Source organism: Acinonyx jubatus, chromosome C2, assembly GCF_027475565.1.
Source record: "Acinonyx jubatus isolate Ajub_Pintada_27869175 chromosome C2, VMU_Ajub_asm_v1.0, whole genome shotgun sequence".
NCBI classification, from domain to species: Eukaryota; Metazoa; Chordata; class Mammalia; order Carnivora; family Felidae; genus Acinonyx; species Acinonyx jubatus.
Genome location: NC_069384.1, coordinates 147,392,199 through 147,409,820, shown reverse-complemented (window position 1 = coordinate 147,409,820; position 17,622 = coordinate 147,392,199). Strand labels below are relative to the sequence as shown.

At 42.7% G+C, this 17,622-nt stretch overlaps 1 protein-coding gene across 14 annotated transcripts in view; it reads right to left on the bottom strand.

Moving 5' to 3' along the window:
• The window catches only part of ULK4 (unc-51 like kinase 4), a 571,462-nt gene that overhangs the window by 228,786 nt on the left and 325,054 nt on the right, over positions 1-17,622 (bottom strand). For all 14 annotated transcript variants that reach the window (XR_008298071.1, XM_053221605.1, XM_053221617.1 and 11 more), the window contains one exon: positions 14,161-14,266. Coding sequence is in view for 13 of the 14 variants with exons in the window: in XM_053221605.1 (XP_053077580.1) it covers positions 14,161-14,266 (106 nt within the window). In the remaining variant the exon portion in view is untranslated. The remainder of the gene's footprint in view (positions 1-14,160; positions 14,267-17,622) is intronic.

Genomic DNA, 17,622 nt, shown 5'->3' with positions numbered 1-17,622 from the left:
TTATTCCCCCTGTAGGTAACTAAAATAACAAATGTTGTCTAAGTAGCTCCAAAGGGGGAAACAAGAATCAATTAGGGTAGAAATTAAGAGAGAAGCCAGTTTCAGCTCAATATAAAGAAATACTTTCTAATAATTAGGATTTTCTCAAAGATGGAGTACGCTGCTTTGTGAATTAAAAAAAAAAAAAAAAAAAAAAGAGGTTTTCTAATGCCAGAGGCATTCATGCAGTAATCTCTCAAGGTGACAGCCAATAAGAGATCCCAGCCCTGGGCAGGAGCTGAGTCACTGAAGGATTTTTTTTTAACCTGAATTATCATTAGCTTCACCCAAACCAATGGTCTAACCTTTACAAGTTAGTCAAGGTAGGTAGGTAGGTAGGTAGGTAGGGTAGTCTACCAACCAATTACCTAATCCTCCATGAAAACTGAATTGCAGTCTACCACAAGTTTCCAGATGATTTTAAAGCTTTCAATAGCTTTTGACAAAAATTATAACCTCGTGCACCCTGAACGTACCAGCCAGTTCTGATGTTTCCCACTGTGCTTACCAGCCTTCCCAGGACTGCAGCCACTCGGCCTCCTGCTGTTCGTCTGACATGCCAGGCACGCGCCCTCTTCGTGTCCAATATGCCCACCGCCCCCCACCCCAGGGATCTGCTTCTTCAGTTCTTTCACATCCTCACTTAACAATCACCCTCAAAGTGAGGCTTTTGGCTACCCAAGGTAGGGTTTTCTATCCCACACCCATCCAGACATTTCCTAATCCCTTCGTCCTTTTACTTTTTTCTCAGTACTCGTCACCCTGTAACATCTAATGCCATCTAACATCACCCTCTTGTTCGTTTATTTGGTTTGCTGTTCATTTCCTCCACCGGAACCTAAGTTCCACGAGGGCAGAGATTTCTGTCGGTTTTGTTCATTGCTGTGTTCCTCACACTTGAACGATGCCTGGCACCAGGACTAAAGGAACCAGATCAGGGGTTCAAGTTCTCTGTTTTTGTAAATAAGTTTTTACTGAAACACAGTCACACTCGTTCCTTTATGTATGGCCTACGGTTGTTTTGGAGCTCCAGGAGCGGAGCTGAGTAGCTGCCCGAGTCTGTGGCCACCAAGCCTAAGGTATGTGTTGTCTGGCTCTTCACAGAACAGTCTGCCGACCCCTAGTGCACCAGTTGTGGGGCCATGTGAAGTTCTGCTTCTAAATGTCTAGGTAACTGAACTGGGTTAAAGATGGCCAAGGACTCTTTGCAGCTCCTGTTATCAAGAGGCGGAGTCTCTTTTCTCAGCTCCTGAACCAGCCTGGCTTCGTGATTTCCCTCCACCAACAGCGTGTGATGGAAGGGGCACGACACTTCTGAGGGGCCTCGCAGCTCTCATACGGGCTCTTCTTGAAGGTGGCTACCGTGTGAAGAAGACCAGGGGAGCCCCCCTGGAGGATGAGAGGCCCCACTGAGGATCCAGGCAGACAAGTGAGCCCAGCCCATGCTGCCAACCCACAGAATGGTGAGAAAATAAGTGGCTTATTTTAAGTGACTTAGCCTGGGGGTGGTTTATTATCTAGCAACGGCTAATTGACACAATGAGATTTATTAATTATCATTTTTAGATTAAACCCTTTAGGCAAATTTCTGCTCTTCCTCATGTATCTTCATACCACTATAAAGGCAGCAGGCTCTTCCTGCACATATGAATTTATACGCAACTTCCTGTTATTTCTTTGTGTTGTTATTTCCTAACTTGAATCAAAATTTAATAACTAACTTTTACAAATATGTTGACTTGTAAAAACTTAAGAGTACTTTTGATATAGTTTGAGTTAGTTACTGTTTAACAGAGGTTGGAAAACCATGGCCAGTGGGCTGGCCACCTCATTTTGGAAATAAAATTTCACTGAAGCAAGGTCATGTTCATTCATTCATGGATTCTCTATGGGTGCTTTCTTGCACCCATAGTACTGACAAAGACCATACGGCCTATAGGCCTACAACATTTGCTATCTGGTCCTTTGCAGATGTTTGCCAACCTCTACTGTACAGCCTAATTTTGAATCTCATTCATAAAAGTAAAAGAATCTAAGATAGCTTTCAAGTACCCGTGCAAAGCCCAAGCAACTCTCAGTGACTTCCCGGTCTCTTAAGTAAACGCCAGTTCAGGGAGTTTTATAATAACCCTGGTAAGAAAGGAGTATTTTGATTTCTGACATTAGCACAAGCCAGCAGAGACAAACCTAACTTCTTCAAATGTTTCTTTCAGAGGCGCTACAGTTTTCTGGCTGCGGCAGTGTGTCACGTAAATACATTTTCCTGACATTTCTCTGCTGGTGAAACTGAGCTGGAATTAATATCCATTATTGAAAGGTCATCGCACAGGGACAGGCCAGCAGCCAGTTTTAAAATGTTAATAACTCTGATATTTTTCAAATGTAAACACAAGGTCTTACTTTGTTTTATAATTCTCGCCCTAAATGGTTCGTTTAAAACTGAAAGCGGTTAAGGAAAAAACCTGAATTGCGTAATGCAGGTGCATGCTGGTGGGGTGGCGACTCTCTTTACCAGTCTGTGCGCTTTTCGGCCTGAGAGGCGGTGGGCACCGTACTGAAGCCTTCCCATATACCACCTCCCGTACCTCATTGAGTCTGAGATGCCATGGATCAGAAGGATCACTTAAAACTCTATCCTACCCTCAATGCAAGTGCTCTCTGAGACTTCGGATATGGAGCTACTCACGTACTGCCTTTCTATGTACATAAAAAAGGAACATGTAAATGAAATCAATTGGTTTAGTTTTTCTAAAAAGTTCTTCCCCTTTGGAGGCCAACTCTTCTCGCTTTTCAACTCAGAATCATCAATGTCCACGTTGTTCCACATGCTTGATCCGTCAGAGCACTTGATACAGGAGAGCACGGGGGAAGCAGACCCTCCAGAGACCTCTCAGCGCTGTTAGTGCATGGTCTGAGGATGAAACTCAGTTCACGCCAGCCTAACACAGCACTGTTTTGAAGCACTCGAAAGCAAGAATGCTCATTTCCTCCTCTACCTTACAGTGCACTTACATGCAGGTGACTTTTCAAGTATCAATGTTGGAAATAGCTCTCTGTTTGGAAGAGGGAACTTAATTCTGTGGGAACTGTAATAAATATATAAACGAGTCATTGAGCCAGAATTTATCCAAAATAAAGATTAACAGGAAGACCTAACTCAAACCAACCACTTACATTCAAGGCCACAGAGTGGCAGGTCACCAATGACTCTTCACGCGGCCACACTCCAGTGAATCTTAACACGCTCTGGGTTTGCAAACATGCATCAGATCTTACCCAGCTTTGGAAAAATCAGTCTGCACAGTTAGTAACCAAGGGGTCTGAGAAGCAGCAGAGCATGAAGGAAAATCGGACCTCGTGCTCATCTCTAGAGACTGGAAGCAGACTGTTCTGCAGGCCGCAGGAGCCTCCCCACCTCTCTTCCCTTCTACCCTCTAATAGAAGGGGCCGGCAAGGAGTTCCCAAACCCTGTACTCTTGGAACCCACCACCTTTCCTCACCCCGCCATCCTTGCGGCCTGACCACGCTCCTCAGCCTTAAGACCACGTGGACTCACCACGCCCACTATCTCTACCTCATCTGCCACCGCAGCTTATGACCACAGTCGTTCACCCACCGTCTCCTGCAGTCAAAACAGAAAGACGATTTTGCACATCATCCTTCAGAGGCAACTGTCTACCATTTGCAACCGGAGCCCCTTCCATTGTGACACGTGGAACTCACAGTCGTTAGCAAAAGCCCTCAAATTGTCCGCTTCCTTCTACACATTTCTAGGTGGTGCTGTCTTGTTCCGTACAGCTGCTTCTAGACCGAAGGTTGGCAAAGCTTTTTCTTAAAAGGCCATAATAGTAAATGTTTCAGGCTTTATGGGTCACACAGTCTGTGTCTCAACTACTCGACAGTGCCATTATAAGACGAATCTAGCCAAAGATACATGTAAATGAAGGGACATGTCTATGTGCCAACAAAACTTTATTTGTAAAAGCAAGCAGACAGCTGGTGGGCAACAGTTTCCTAATCTCAGATCGACAGTCTCCACCGCCTGCTTCTTCTCTCCCAACTGCCATCACCCTCGGACCACTTATTCACTTCCGCTCATTCCCTGAGCACAGTATGAACACTAACATCACTAATATTATTAGCGTTAACTAACACTACTCTTGCCACAATTACTTTTGTGATTTCCAGTTCACTCCACAAAGCCTGGAATGGGGCCAGGAATCAGAAGAACTGAAGCTTCCATGGTTGGGGCTGGGGACAGACTAGAAGAGGAAAACATTACGAATGTAAAATTGCCCCTCTGTAACAGAGGGCCCTTGACACTTCAGCGTCACTAGCTTCCTGGCAAATCTGCCTGGGCTTCTTCAGGTGCTCTGGCTCTAACGGTCCACCGCATACAGTATCTCTGTAGCCACAGAGGTCACCTCATAACCAATCCTTCCATACCTGATCTCTCAGTTCCCTAAGTGTCTCTCCTCAAGCATGTTGTCCTTCATCTCGCCTCAGCCACATAACTCCACATTTTTACGAGCCAGGACCTACAGTCTCTCTATTCTCAAATTCAGACATCTGACTCCTTACCGACTCTCTCAACCAGCCAACAGGGCCGCTAAGAATCTTACCAGCACTATTTTGTAGTCTCCTAATTCTCGGTCCAAAGTTAGAATGTTCTGAAGGGATTCGTGGGTGGGCTTTTTGTTCAATGAAACAAATTATCAGTAAGATTTACAGGAAACCAAGTGACGCCACCAAGACGGTGATAGAGACGGTTCCTGACTTTACTCCCTTCACGACAAAAAACAACTCTTCAAGAACGAGACACCACTGAGAGAATCCTTGAACACAGACGTAAGGCTGAAGTCCACCCCTGTTACCACAGAGAACGAGACAGACCACATTAGAAGAGTAAGAGAAACAGCCACATGGTGACCATATTGCCCCTCCCCCAGGCCATGGCAGCACCCCAGGGAAAGGTCTCTTCAATTCCGCTAATGGGAAAATGAACCCACAGGGACCAACAGCAACCCCCTCAAAGTTTTGAGTTGCTTTGCAGACCCTCGTCTGATCCTGCACCACAGGGATTGCAGGGGGAGTCTGCGGGGCTCAATCACTGGACATCTGACTACCGGTGAAGCAGGGAAGGGCTTCTAACATCCAGCACAGGGACCTGGGCAGACTGAGTTTGTATCTGTGGTGCCCAAGTAGTAATATCAACGAACAGCTTTACTCATCTGTACATTCAAGTTGGGGGTGCACCGTGATCAGGGAACTCACTGCACCATGCGGATCTGTCTGATTTGGATCTTCAAACAAGTTTTGCCATCCCTAGCGCCCAGTTCGCCCACGCCCAGGCAAGGGGCTGAATCACGGCCTTACCCGCTATGGGGAGTAACTTCCAGCACAATCTGACTACAAGGGCTGGTGACAAGTGGAAGCAGTGTGACCCAGTGACACTTGAGCCAAAGGCAGTTGAGGAAGCAGAGCTGATCATCTGCAGAGCAAAGCCAGTACCGGGCATGGAGTATTCCTGTGCTACATACAAGTGGAGGATTCATTCACCACCAAGGCTGAGGGTAACTCTTGGCTCCTCTCAACTAAGGGGGCTACTTGGGAAACTGAGGGTAACCTGGAGTGGCGCCTTTATATCTTGTCCAGGCAAGGGAGCAGCAACGTGGCTCCACGCACCGTGCAGGGTGTTATTTGGCCCCATTGGACCAGATGGGCTGGTGACACATCCTCGAAGCTGTGAGCCCAGTAGCACTTGATCCAAGAGGTGGGCAAGCAGAGCCAATAGTTTGCAGACCAAGCCCAGTGGCCCTGTTCAGTCAGAAAACTCAGGGTGCAAGCTGGCTTGACTTAGGTCAACAAGGAACTTTAGCAGCTTGAGAGTTGTTTCTCCTAATGGTCTCAGGCAGGCAGTGTCATTCGTAGCCCTGCTGATTGCTGAATTATGGCCTTCAGCCAATCTACCCCGAACACACAGGCAACGGTAGAGCCCATTCCATAACCCAAGGTACAGTGGCACATAAACACCGAGCACAGACCATGGCTTTGCCCATCTGCAGAGCAAAACTGGCAGCCTCACCTGACAAGGGAATTCAGTACACTCTCACCTGATTCAGATCCCCAAATAATGAACTACACAGGTGCTGGATACCATCCTGCTTGTCCTGCTAGGGCAGGGAAGCTAATTCATAGCCTCAATCTCCTACTGAATAAAATACCCAGTCTTGACCATCTAGAAAGCCTAATCGGAGAATCCAACCAACCATGGAGCCCATCCCACAGCCTCACTCAGATAGGGAACAGAGCCTGAAATCCTATCCAACTGTTCCATGCCAGTGGCACATCTCTTCCATCCCTGAGGACAAATAGTTGCCTCACCTCCAAAACAGACAAAAACAGCCCATCCCACTTGCCCAAGGACATTTCCAGCCAACACACCCAGAAACCCAAGCTGAGCTGACTGGTGAAGAGCCATCTCTGCCAAAGGAAACTTGCAAAGTCTGGAAGAGGATCTTGATTGCTCAAATGTGTGGATATTAACCCAAGGAATAAGGATCATAAAAAGTCTGGCAAATATGACACCACCAAAGGAAACTAACAAAGCTCCAATAACTGGCCCCCCCAAAATTGAGATCTATGCACTGTCAAGACAAAGAATTCAGGAAAATCTTTTAAAGAAGCTCAGTGAACAAGAAAACACAGCAAGGAAATGAATTAGAAAAACAATGCATAAACAAAACAAGAAATTCAATAAGGAAATAGCAACCATCAAAAAACAAACAAAACAAATCCCCGAGTTGAAAAGAAACTAAATTGATGAATTCAATAGTGCTTTCAGAGTAGATTCACCAATACAGAAGAAGGAACCAATGACCTGGAGGAAAGGTGATTATATAGTCAAAGAAGCAAAAAGAAAAAACGATGAAAGAATAAAGAAAGCCTACAGGAATTATGGGGACACAATAAAAGAAAAAATATTCACATTATGGAGATTCCAGAATGAGAAGAGAAAGTATATTTAATGCAATAATTGCTGAAAACTTCCAGAAACTGGGGAGAGGAATGGACATCTAGATGCATGAGGTCCAAAGGACCCTAAATAGGTTGAACCTGAACAGAGTTACACTGAGACACATTATAATCAAGTTGTCAGAAGTAATGAAGAAAGAATTTTAAAAGCAGCAAGAGTAAAGAAAGACGGTTACATACACGGGAACCCCCACAAAATTCCTGCCAAATTTCTAAACAGAAACTTTCAGACAAGAAGAGAATGGGATGGCATATTTAAAATAATGAAAGAGATTAACTATAAACCAAGAGTTCTATACCCAGTGAAACTGTCTTTTAGAAATGAAGGAGGAACAAAGACTTTCCTAAATAAACAAAAGAAGTTCATTACCATCAGAAATGCATTATAACAAATGCTAAAGGAAGTTCTTTGAGTGGAAGTAAAAGAAACCAAATACCATCATAAAAATACAAAAAGATCCTGTAAATCTCACTGGTAAGGGTGAGTATACAGTCAGAGCTAGATTCTACAATACGTAACAGTGGTGAATAATATTCTAGTTTACAAGTTTTAAGACAACAAAGGTATTCAAAGTAACCATAATTACAATAATCTGTTCTTAATTACACAATTAAAAAAAACCATCTAAATTGTAATAGCAATAACCTAAAATGTAAGAGAGAGAGGTACAAGTGTCAAGTTTAAAAACTCAACTGAAGTTGTTATCAGCTTAAAATAGGGGTGTTACAAGCTTAAAATATTTTACATAAGCCTCAATGTAACAAAAAGAAAAAATCCCATAGTAATTACATAAATAACATGCCAAAAAAGTCAAAACATATGGTATCAGGACATCAAAACTCAAAAAAAAAACAAAACAAAAAACAAAAACAGATTAAAGAACAATGAATCTATAATCCAACCAGAAACAATCAACAAAATGGCAACAGTAAGTCCCTACCTATCAATAATTTCTTTAAGCAAACAAATCAAATTCTCTAATGAAAGGACACAGAAGGGCTAAATGAATTAAAAAACAAAACAAAACAAGATCCAACAATATGTGAAGAGTCTTCACTGAGAGTGAGGGGATGAAAGAAACATTTCAAGAAAATGGTAACCAAAAAAAAAAAAAAAAAAAAGCAGGGGTAGATATACTTATGTCAAACAAAATGGACTTTCAGCTAAAAATGACCAGAGACAAAAGATCATTATATGATAATAAAGAGGTCAGTACATGAAAACATACCAATTATAAATATTTATGTGCTGAACATTGGAGTTCCTAAATATATAAGCAAAGACTAACTGATGTAAAAGGAGAAATAACAGTTATACAGTAATAGTTGGGTAGTTTAATACTCTACTCTCAACAAAGGATAAATCAACCAGACAGACAATCTACAAGGAAACAGCAGATTTGAACAACACTAGAGACCAAATGGAGCTAACAGACATACATAGAGAATTCTACCCAACAACAGCAGGATATACATTTTTAGTCACTTTATTTTTTAAGTTTATTCATGTATCTTGAGAGTGTGTGTGTGTGCACGTGCAAGAGCAGGGGAGGGGCAGAGAGAGACAGAGAAAGAGAGAGAGAGAATCCCAAGCAGGCTCCACATTGTCAGTGCAGAGCCCGATGTGGGGCTTGAACTCATGAACCATGAGATCATGACCCAAGCCCAAACCAAGAGTCGGACGCTTGAGCCACCCAGGCACCCCCACATTGTTTCTGAGTGCACAATGAACATGTTCTAAGACAGACCACACATTAGGCCACAAAACAAGTCGTAGCAAATTTTAAAAGACTGAAATCACATCAAGTATCTTCTCTGACACAATGGCATGAAACTAGAAATCAGTACCAATAGGAAAACTGGAAAACTCACAAATACGTGGAAATTAAACACTCTCATGAACAACATGGGTTAAAGAAGACATTAAACATGAGATTAAAACAAAGTTTGGGGCGCCTGGGTGGCTCAGTCGGTTAAGCAGCTGACTCTTGGTTTCGGCTCGTATCATGATTTCACAGTTCACGGGATCAAGCCACACAACAGGTTCCATGGTATGAGCACGGAGCCTGCTTGGGATTCCCTCTCCCCTTCTCTCTCTGCCCTTCCCCTGCTGTGTGTGCTCTCTCTCAAAATAAATAAGTAAACTTTTAAAAAATAAATAAAACAAAGCTTGAGACAAATGGAAATGGAAACAGAGCATATCAGAACTTGAAGGATGCAGCAAAAGTAGTTCTAAGAGGGAAGCTCAGAGCAATAATGCCTACATTAAGAAGAGCCCAAATGAACACCCTGAATCTACACCTGAAGGAGCTAGAAAAAGACAAACCAACTGTAATGCAATGGCATTGTATGATGACAGATCGTAGCTACACTTGCGGTGAGCACAGCATAACGTACAGACTTAGTGAATCACTATGTTGTACATCTGAAATGCAACTGTGCTTCAATTTTAAGAAAAAGAACTGAGCCCAAAGTTAACAGAAAGATCAGAACATAAATAAATGAAACAGAAAACAGAAAAAGAATAGAAAAGATTAATCAAACTAAGAGTTGGTTCTTTGAACAGGTAAACAAAACTGACAAACCCTCACTAGGTTAATGAGAGAGAGAGAGAGAGAGAGAAAGGTCTCAAATCAACAAAATTATAAATGAAAAAGGAAACATTACAATGGACACCACAGAAATTCAAAACATGATTAAGAGGCTACTATAAACAACTACACACCAACAAATTGGACAACTTATAAGAAATGAAAAAATTCCTAGAAATGTACAACTTACCAAGACTGACTCAAGCAAAAAATAGAAAATCTGAACAGACAGATTACTGGTAAGAAGATTGAATCAGTAAGCAAAAACTTCCCAACAAAGAAAAGCCCAGGACGAGATGGCTTCACTGGTGACTTTTACCAAACATTTAAATAAGAATACCAACTATTCTCAAACTCTTCCAAAAAAATTTAAGAGTAGGAAACATTCCTGAACTCATTTTTACAAAGCCAGCATTTATCCTGTTACTAAAAACCACAAAAGGACACTATTAAGAAAGAAAACTGTAGGCCAATATCCTTGATGAATATAGATGCAAAAATTATCAACAAAACATTAGCAACCCAGTCAGCACCACAGCAAAGGATCATTCACCACGAATAAGTGGGATTTATCCCTGGGATTCAAGAATGCTTCAACATATGCAAAATCAATGTGATATGTCACATTAATAGAAAGAGAGGAAAGAATCATATGATCATCTTACTAGACACAGAAAAAGCATTTGATAAAATTCAATGTCCATTCATGATAAAATCTAAAAATTAGGCATAAAGAACATACCCTAACATAATAAAGGCCAAATATGACAAGTCTACACTTTAACATTAGCCTCAATTGCAAAAGACTAAAAGCTTTTCCTCTAAGGTCAGGAAAAAAAGGCTACTCTCAATATTTCTGTTCAACATAGTATAAGAAGTCCTCGCCAGAACAATCAGGCACAAAAAAGAAATAAAAGTCTTTATAAAGGCACGTAAAAGGAATTGTAAACAAAGAAGCAAAACTGTCTATTTGTAGATGATGTCATTTTATTTTTTTTAATATGAAATTTATTGTCAAATTGGTTTCCATACAACACCCATTGCTCGTCCCAACAGGTGCCCACCTTAATGCTCATCACCTACTTTCCCCTCTCTCCCCCCATCAACCCTCAGTTTACTCTCAATTTTTAAGAGTCTCTTATGGTTTGCCTCCCTCCCTTTTTTTTCCCCCTTCCCCTCCCCCTTGGTCTTAAGTTTCTCAGGATCCACATAAGAGTGAAAACATATGGTATCTGTCTTTCTCTGTATGACTTATTGCACTTAGCATAACACTCTCCAGTTCCATCCACGTTGCTACAGAAGGCCAGATTTCATGCTTTCTCATTGCCAAGTAGTATTCCATTGTATATATAAACCACAACTTCTTTACCCATTCATCAGCTGATGGACATTTAGGCTCTTTCCATAATCTGGCTATTGTGGAAAGGGCTGCTACAAACACTAGGGTACAAGTACCCCTATGAGATGATGTCATTTTAAATAAAGAAACTCTAAAGACTCAACCAAAAATGGTTAGATCTAATCAGTAAATTCAGTGAAGTTGCAGGATACAAAATTAACCAAAAAATCAATAGCATTTCTATATGCTAACAATGAATTTTCTGAAAAACGAAGAAATCGATCCCAGTTCCAACAGCATCAAACACAACAAAATCTTAGGAATAAACATAAGTAAAGAAGTGAAGGATGTCTATTCTGAAAAATACAACACACTAATGAAAGAAATCAAAGAAGAAAGGAAGAAACGGGAAAGTATGATATGTCCATGGATTGGAAGAATATTGCTAAAATGTCAAAAATACCAAAAGCCATCTAGATATTCAATGGAATCCCTATCAAGATGACAATGACATTTTTTACAGAAGTAGAAAAAACATTCCTAAAACCCAGATGGAGCCACAAAAGACCCCGAATACCCAAAGAAATCCTGAGAAAGAAGAAAAAAGCAGGAGGCATCACAGTTCCTACTTTCAATCTAGAATATAAATCTATGGTCATCAAAACACTATGGTGCTGGCACAAACACAAAGAGACCAATGGAACAGAATCAGAAGCCCAGAAATAAATCCAAGCACATACAGTCAACTAATATTTGACAAGGGAACTAAGAATACTGAGTGGAGAACAGATAGAATGAAATTGGACCTATATTTTACACCACTCGTGAAAATTAATTCAAAATGGATTAGATACTTAAACTTAAGACTTGAAACCATGAAAGCCCTAGAAAAAAAATATAGAAGTAAAACTTCTTGACATGCATCTTGATAATGACTTTTTGGATGTGATGCTTAAAACACAGGCAATGAACAGAAAAATAAACAAGTGGGATGACATCCAACTAAAAACCTTCTGTACACCAAAGAACCCATCAAGAAAGTAAAAAAAACAACCTATGGAATGAGAAAAGTATTTGCAAACCATGTATCTGACAAGGGGCTAAAATCCAAAATACACAAAGAAATCATACGGTTGGGATGAGCACTGGGCATTATATGTATGTGATGAAACACTCAATTCTACTTCTGAAACCAATATTACACTACATGTTAATTAATTAACTTGGATTTACATAAAATTTTTAAAAAAGACATCATATGACGCAGTAGCAAAAAAAAGTAACCCAATTAAAAAACGGGTAAAGGACCTACCTGAACACACGCTTCTCCAAAGAATATACACAAAAGGCCAACTGGTACATGAAAAGATGCCTAACATCACGAGTCATTAGAAAAATGCAAATTAAAACCACAATGCAGTATCACCTTATGCCTGTTAGAACGGCCACCACTGATAAGGCCAGCAGTAACAGATGCTGGCATGGATGAGGAAAAGGACCCTTGCGCACTGTTGGCAGGAATGTAAATTGGTGCAGCCTTCCCATACTATGGAAAACAGTATGGAGGATCCTCAAAACAAACAGACAAACAAAACAAACAAACAAAAAACAAAGAGCTATCATATGATCCAGTAATTCCACTTCTGGGAATACACCCAAAGGAAACAAAAACACTGACTCAGAAAGCTACCTGCACCTGCATGTTCACAGCAGCATTCTTTACAGTAGCCAGACATGAAAACAAACTAAGGGTCCCTCAAGCAATCAATGGATAAAGAAGGAAGGGTGTGTATGTATACACATAATGGAATATTATTCGGCCATAGAAAAGGAAAACCTACCATTGGTAACAACATGGTTAAACCCTGAAAGCATTATGCTTTGTGAAATAAATCAGAAAGAGAAAGACAAATATTGTACGGTCTCACTTATATGTGGAATCTAAACTATCACCACCGAACTCACAGAAAAAGAGATCAGACTTGTGGTTACCAGAAGCAGAGGAAAAGGAGAAAGGTGGTCAAAAGGTACAAGGCCCCGGTTGTAAAAATAAATAAGTTCTAGGGCTGTAATATACAACATAAGATGACAGTTAGCATTGCTACATAATATATAGGAAAACTGTTAAGAGCAAATCCTAACAGTTCTCATTATAAGGAAAAACCATTCCCAGGTTTAGACAATAGCTAAACCTATTGTGGTAATCACTGCACAATGTATGTAAACCGAATCATCACGCCATACTGCTTAAACCTATACAGTGATGTTGTATCAATTATTTCTCAATGAAACCAGAAAAAAATTTACAAGAAACTAACAAAGCTTTTGCTAGACTTACATTGAAAGAAGCACCACTGGTTTGGACTGAGGAGACCAGGGATAATTCCTTTTAGAATGAAAAACAGTTGTAGGGTCCCAAACTTCTACAGGGAAGAATCAGGCTCAGAGTCTTACTCAGCTACGAGTATGGGCCACTCTTATGGGAAAAGAACAAGGATTCAGAAGTTAGAGGCAAGAGCCACAGAGAACCATTCCCAGGGCAAACTACTCTCAAAGCACGGGAGTATTTTTTTCCTTTGGGAACAATGAGGGCTGAGGAAACGTGTCCCCCAAGATTTCAACATTGTTATGGATCAGTGACTGTTATCTACCTTTACTTTGCCCTTTTAAATGAGAGTTCCTCTGATGGTCCTTCTTGCTACGTCTCCTCGTTACAGTCTAGAAATGTGGCAGAGCAGTAACGTGTGTCCTTAGCTCACAGGTCTTCAAGTTCGAGAGGACCAAAATTCAAGGAGCCGCACCTGACAAAAATGTACCCCAGGGGTTGCATACATATCTAGACTTAACTTATTTTATTTATTTAGAGAGGGAGAGCAAGCATGCCAGTAGGGGAGAGGGGCAGAGGGAAAGAAAGCGAGAGAGAATCTTAAGCAGGCTCCACACTCAGCACGGAGCCCGACGTGGGGCTCAATCACACGACCGTGATATCATGACCCGAGGCGAACTCAGATGCTTAACCAACTGAGCCACTCAGCCGCCCCTGATTCATCAACTTAAAACAGCACTTCTTGACTCCCTGCTACGTATGATGAGGAAAATAACAAATAGGCAAAAAAAAAACCAAGAGTCTCAAAAGGAATTCTAAGAAGCATTTACCTTGTTCATAAAGTAGCTTCATATTTGAATCTTTGCAGGCCACCAGATTGTTGAGCAACGCAATCACACTTTGCATGGTGTGACCCAGAATGTTCTCCTGATGTTCCTGCAATAGATCACAAATGTCATCATAACTATACAGAATTACAATTATACCACGATAGAGACAAATGATCGGGTGACCTCTGTCCCTTCATCCTTTGCATGAGGCTAAATGGTCAACTTTCTGCACCTAACGAAGCAGATCCTTCCGCATTGAGACACTCCCCCATCCGCGTGTTCAGTTAGCTGGGAGGCAGCATGAGTCATTCAGAGCGCAGTGCGGCTGCATGTGGCCTCCAACCCAGGAGCTGAGTGACAGCCACACGGCTGTCTCTGCTTCAGATGGGTGACGCAGGAGTCAGAGTGACCAGAAGTAACTACGTGGACCTGGGGAGACCGCACCTGAAAGTGACTGAGGTCACAAAATGAAACCGCCAGGTCTTGGAGGGACAACACATGGCAGAGCAACCAGGAGACCCTTGATGGACACGTGGTTTCCAAGGCTTACGAGAACACCCACGCTGCATCTGGCTCCGAAGCTGCTGTGTCACCGGATGTGGGTCTCTCAGCAATGACAGCCCCTTGGCGTCATGCGCCTCGCCATCTGTGTCTTCGCTGGATGTAAGACAAGGGCTTTGCTTGCCAAATACCGATGCCCCCAAATTTCTAACTTTCTTTAGAAACACACACTGAAGAGTAAATGGTAACGTTTGAATGTTCCACTGACACGGGCTCAAGAAGATGAATAGGGAAGCGATGGTCCGCCACCAATTTCATCTAATTATTCGTACAGTGGGTTGTGAGGAAAGGGTGATTAATAGGCACAAGATGACACGACACGTTATTCATGATAAAGTAACTAACGATACATAGGAAACCTATTCTAGTCAAGAAAAGAGGAGCTAATAAATCTTTTCAGGTTTTTTTTTTTTTTGGTCCCATTCAGTAAAATAACACATTCCACTGCTTATTCAAAGACCAGCCTGTCAGCAAATATAGGTCCTTTTCACTGGACATAAATCCATTGTTCCTTTGATCTACACATTTTTATGATTAAATGTATCTTTTCTACGATGCTCTTGGTAATATTTTTGCCTCTTTGTGAAGCCAGTACTTCAATTTTCCCTTGTGCTGATGGGGTGAGGCCGCTTGTCGATACAGGCATTTCCTTTAGTACAAAAACCCACTATCCAAACCTCCATGACCCCTGAACACTAAGAACCCAGGATTGTACCCTGGCCAACCAGGTTCTCGGACTCCTGCCCTGGAGTTTCCAGACTCCCTGCAGAATGAAGGCCTCTGCCAGCCGCACTACTCAGCCTGCAGAGGGGCGTTAAGCGAAGGTGCGCTCTGATTATTAGCAGCCCCCACCAACCTTATCACTGGGGGTCCTCAGGACCAAATACTTGATGCAGGAAATAAAAAAGAGACCCATAATCCTGTAACCAGACTGAGACAAATGGTTCCTTTTCTAGCCATTATTAAAAATGTTTTTTTTATTTTTTTAATGTTTGTTTATTTTTGAGAAAGAGAGACAGAGAGAGAGAGTGAGAGGGGGAGGGGCAGAAAGAGAGGGAGACACAGAATCCGAAGCAGGCTCCAGGCTCCAAGCTGCCAGCACAGAGCCGGAAGCAGGGCTCGAACTCACAAACTACAAGACAATGACGTGAGCTGAAGTCGGACGCTTAACCAACTGAGCCATCCAAGTGCCCCAAACCATTGTTGTTTTTAAGTTTCTTTGTTGTTGGTTTTCAAACAATTCATACACTGTGACCTTTGTTTAACATAAAGTGAGGGCTTTATGAAGAGTATAGTAGAGAATTTCATAGAGTTACTCTTCTCTCTTGCAGGTACATATGCTTCCTACATGGTGTGGGGGAGAAAAGAGCATGGGACAGAATCATTGTCCCTGCTCAAGATGATGCCGTGCTTCTCCAGGGGAACTAAGACAGCGATTGCTGTGGCCTAGATTATCATTTCCCCCAGAAAGAATTAAATACCTGCAAAGAGCAGCTGAGAAGGTGTACATATGAATTAAACACACTTCCATTCACTTCTATCAAGCTGAGTTATTTCATTTCTCTTAGCAACGTTAATAAGATTTGTTCTTGCTGTCCACAACCATATTAGCCTACAGGGGATAAATTATCTCTTAAAAAACATCATAGTTGCTTCTTAAAGTCAGAGTAGAGGATTTCTAAGAAGGGAGAAAACAGTACGGTAAATATGTGGGGCCAGAGTTAGTCTTGGGCACTTCGCAAGCCTCATGCAAAGAGACAAGGGAAACTCGAGTTTGGTTCAAAGGCCACGGGCCAGAGTTGGAAGGGAGGGATGATCCCGATGGAAGACTGGGTCCCATTGGATGCTCCTCTAGGGCACCCCGTCCCCCAGCAAGCTATGCCTGAGCCCCAGGGTGAAAAGACCATAACGGAAGGCTAGGTAAAGACCTGATGTCTTTTTTTTTTTTTTTCTTTAATTCCCATGGCTCATAATAAAGCAAGCAGTCTACACCACGGGCACCTCAACGCACGCCAGTAAAGCCCTCTAAGGAGAGACAGAGCAGGTTATGACTGTGGCACAAGAGGGCCTGTGGCACAGGGTCAGGGGCCCAGCCACCAGCGGCTTCGGCGCTGATCTTGGCCCAGGGTGGCAGACACCCATGTGGGCCTGAACAGGGACAAAGCATGGCTGACAGTTTTGCTGATGCGGCACTACGTGCCGGGGCCTGTATCCCAAGCATGTAACCTGCATTATCATCTCATTTAATCCTCACACATACACCCAAGTGGCTCCAGTTCTCCCCTTTTTACAGATAAGGACATGGAGGGTAGCGAGGGGAGGTGGGACTTGCCAAGAATCACCCAGCTCTTTCAGTGGCGAGGCTGGGATTCGGTCTGGGCGATGGCAGAAGCCATGCCCCTCATCACCACGCGGCATCGCCTGGGGACCACAGGAACGGGGGGTGGCGGGGGGGGGGGCTGGGTTGGAGCCACCAGCCCATCAGCACATCCCAGCTTAACCAATACCACCTGAGGAGCAACGGGGTGAGGTGGGAGGAACTTAAAGGGCCTGGAGTAGGAGGTGGAAAGAAGCAGCCAAGCACTGAATTGGGGAAGTACTGTAGTGCTGCCCTCCCTGTGCCACCATCACTGGCACCTGCTGGCCTCATAAAAGCCCTCAGTATGCATCACGATGCTGTAAGACACACAACCCGGGAAGCGAGATGGAGGTGCTGGTCACAACTAAAGGAAAGGAAAGAATAAGCATATTACCCGAGAGACTGAAGATACATACTTGAGCCCCCCCATCCGCAGCACCATTGCTCAGACATAGCATTAGCCTCGGCTGCTGGGTAAGAAAGGCAGCCGAGCTCATCAGAGAAGCCATCACTGACGACCCACGCAGCCACGGAAGGCAATC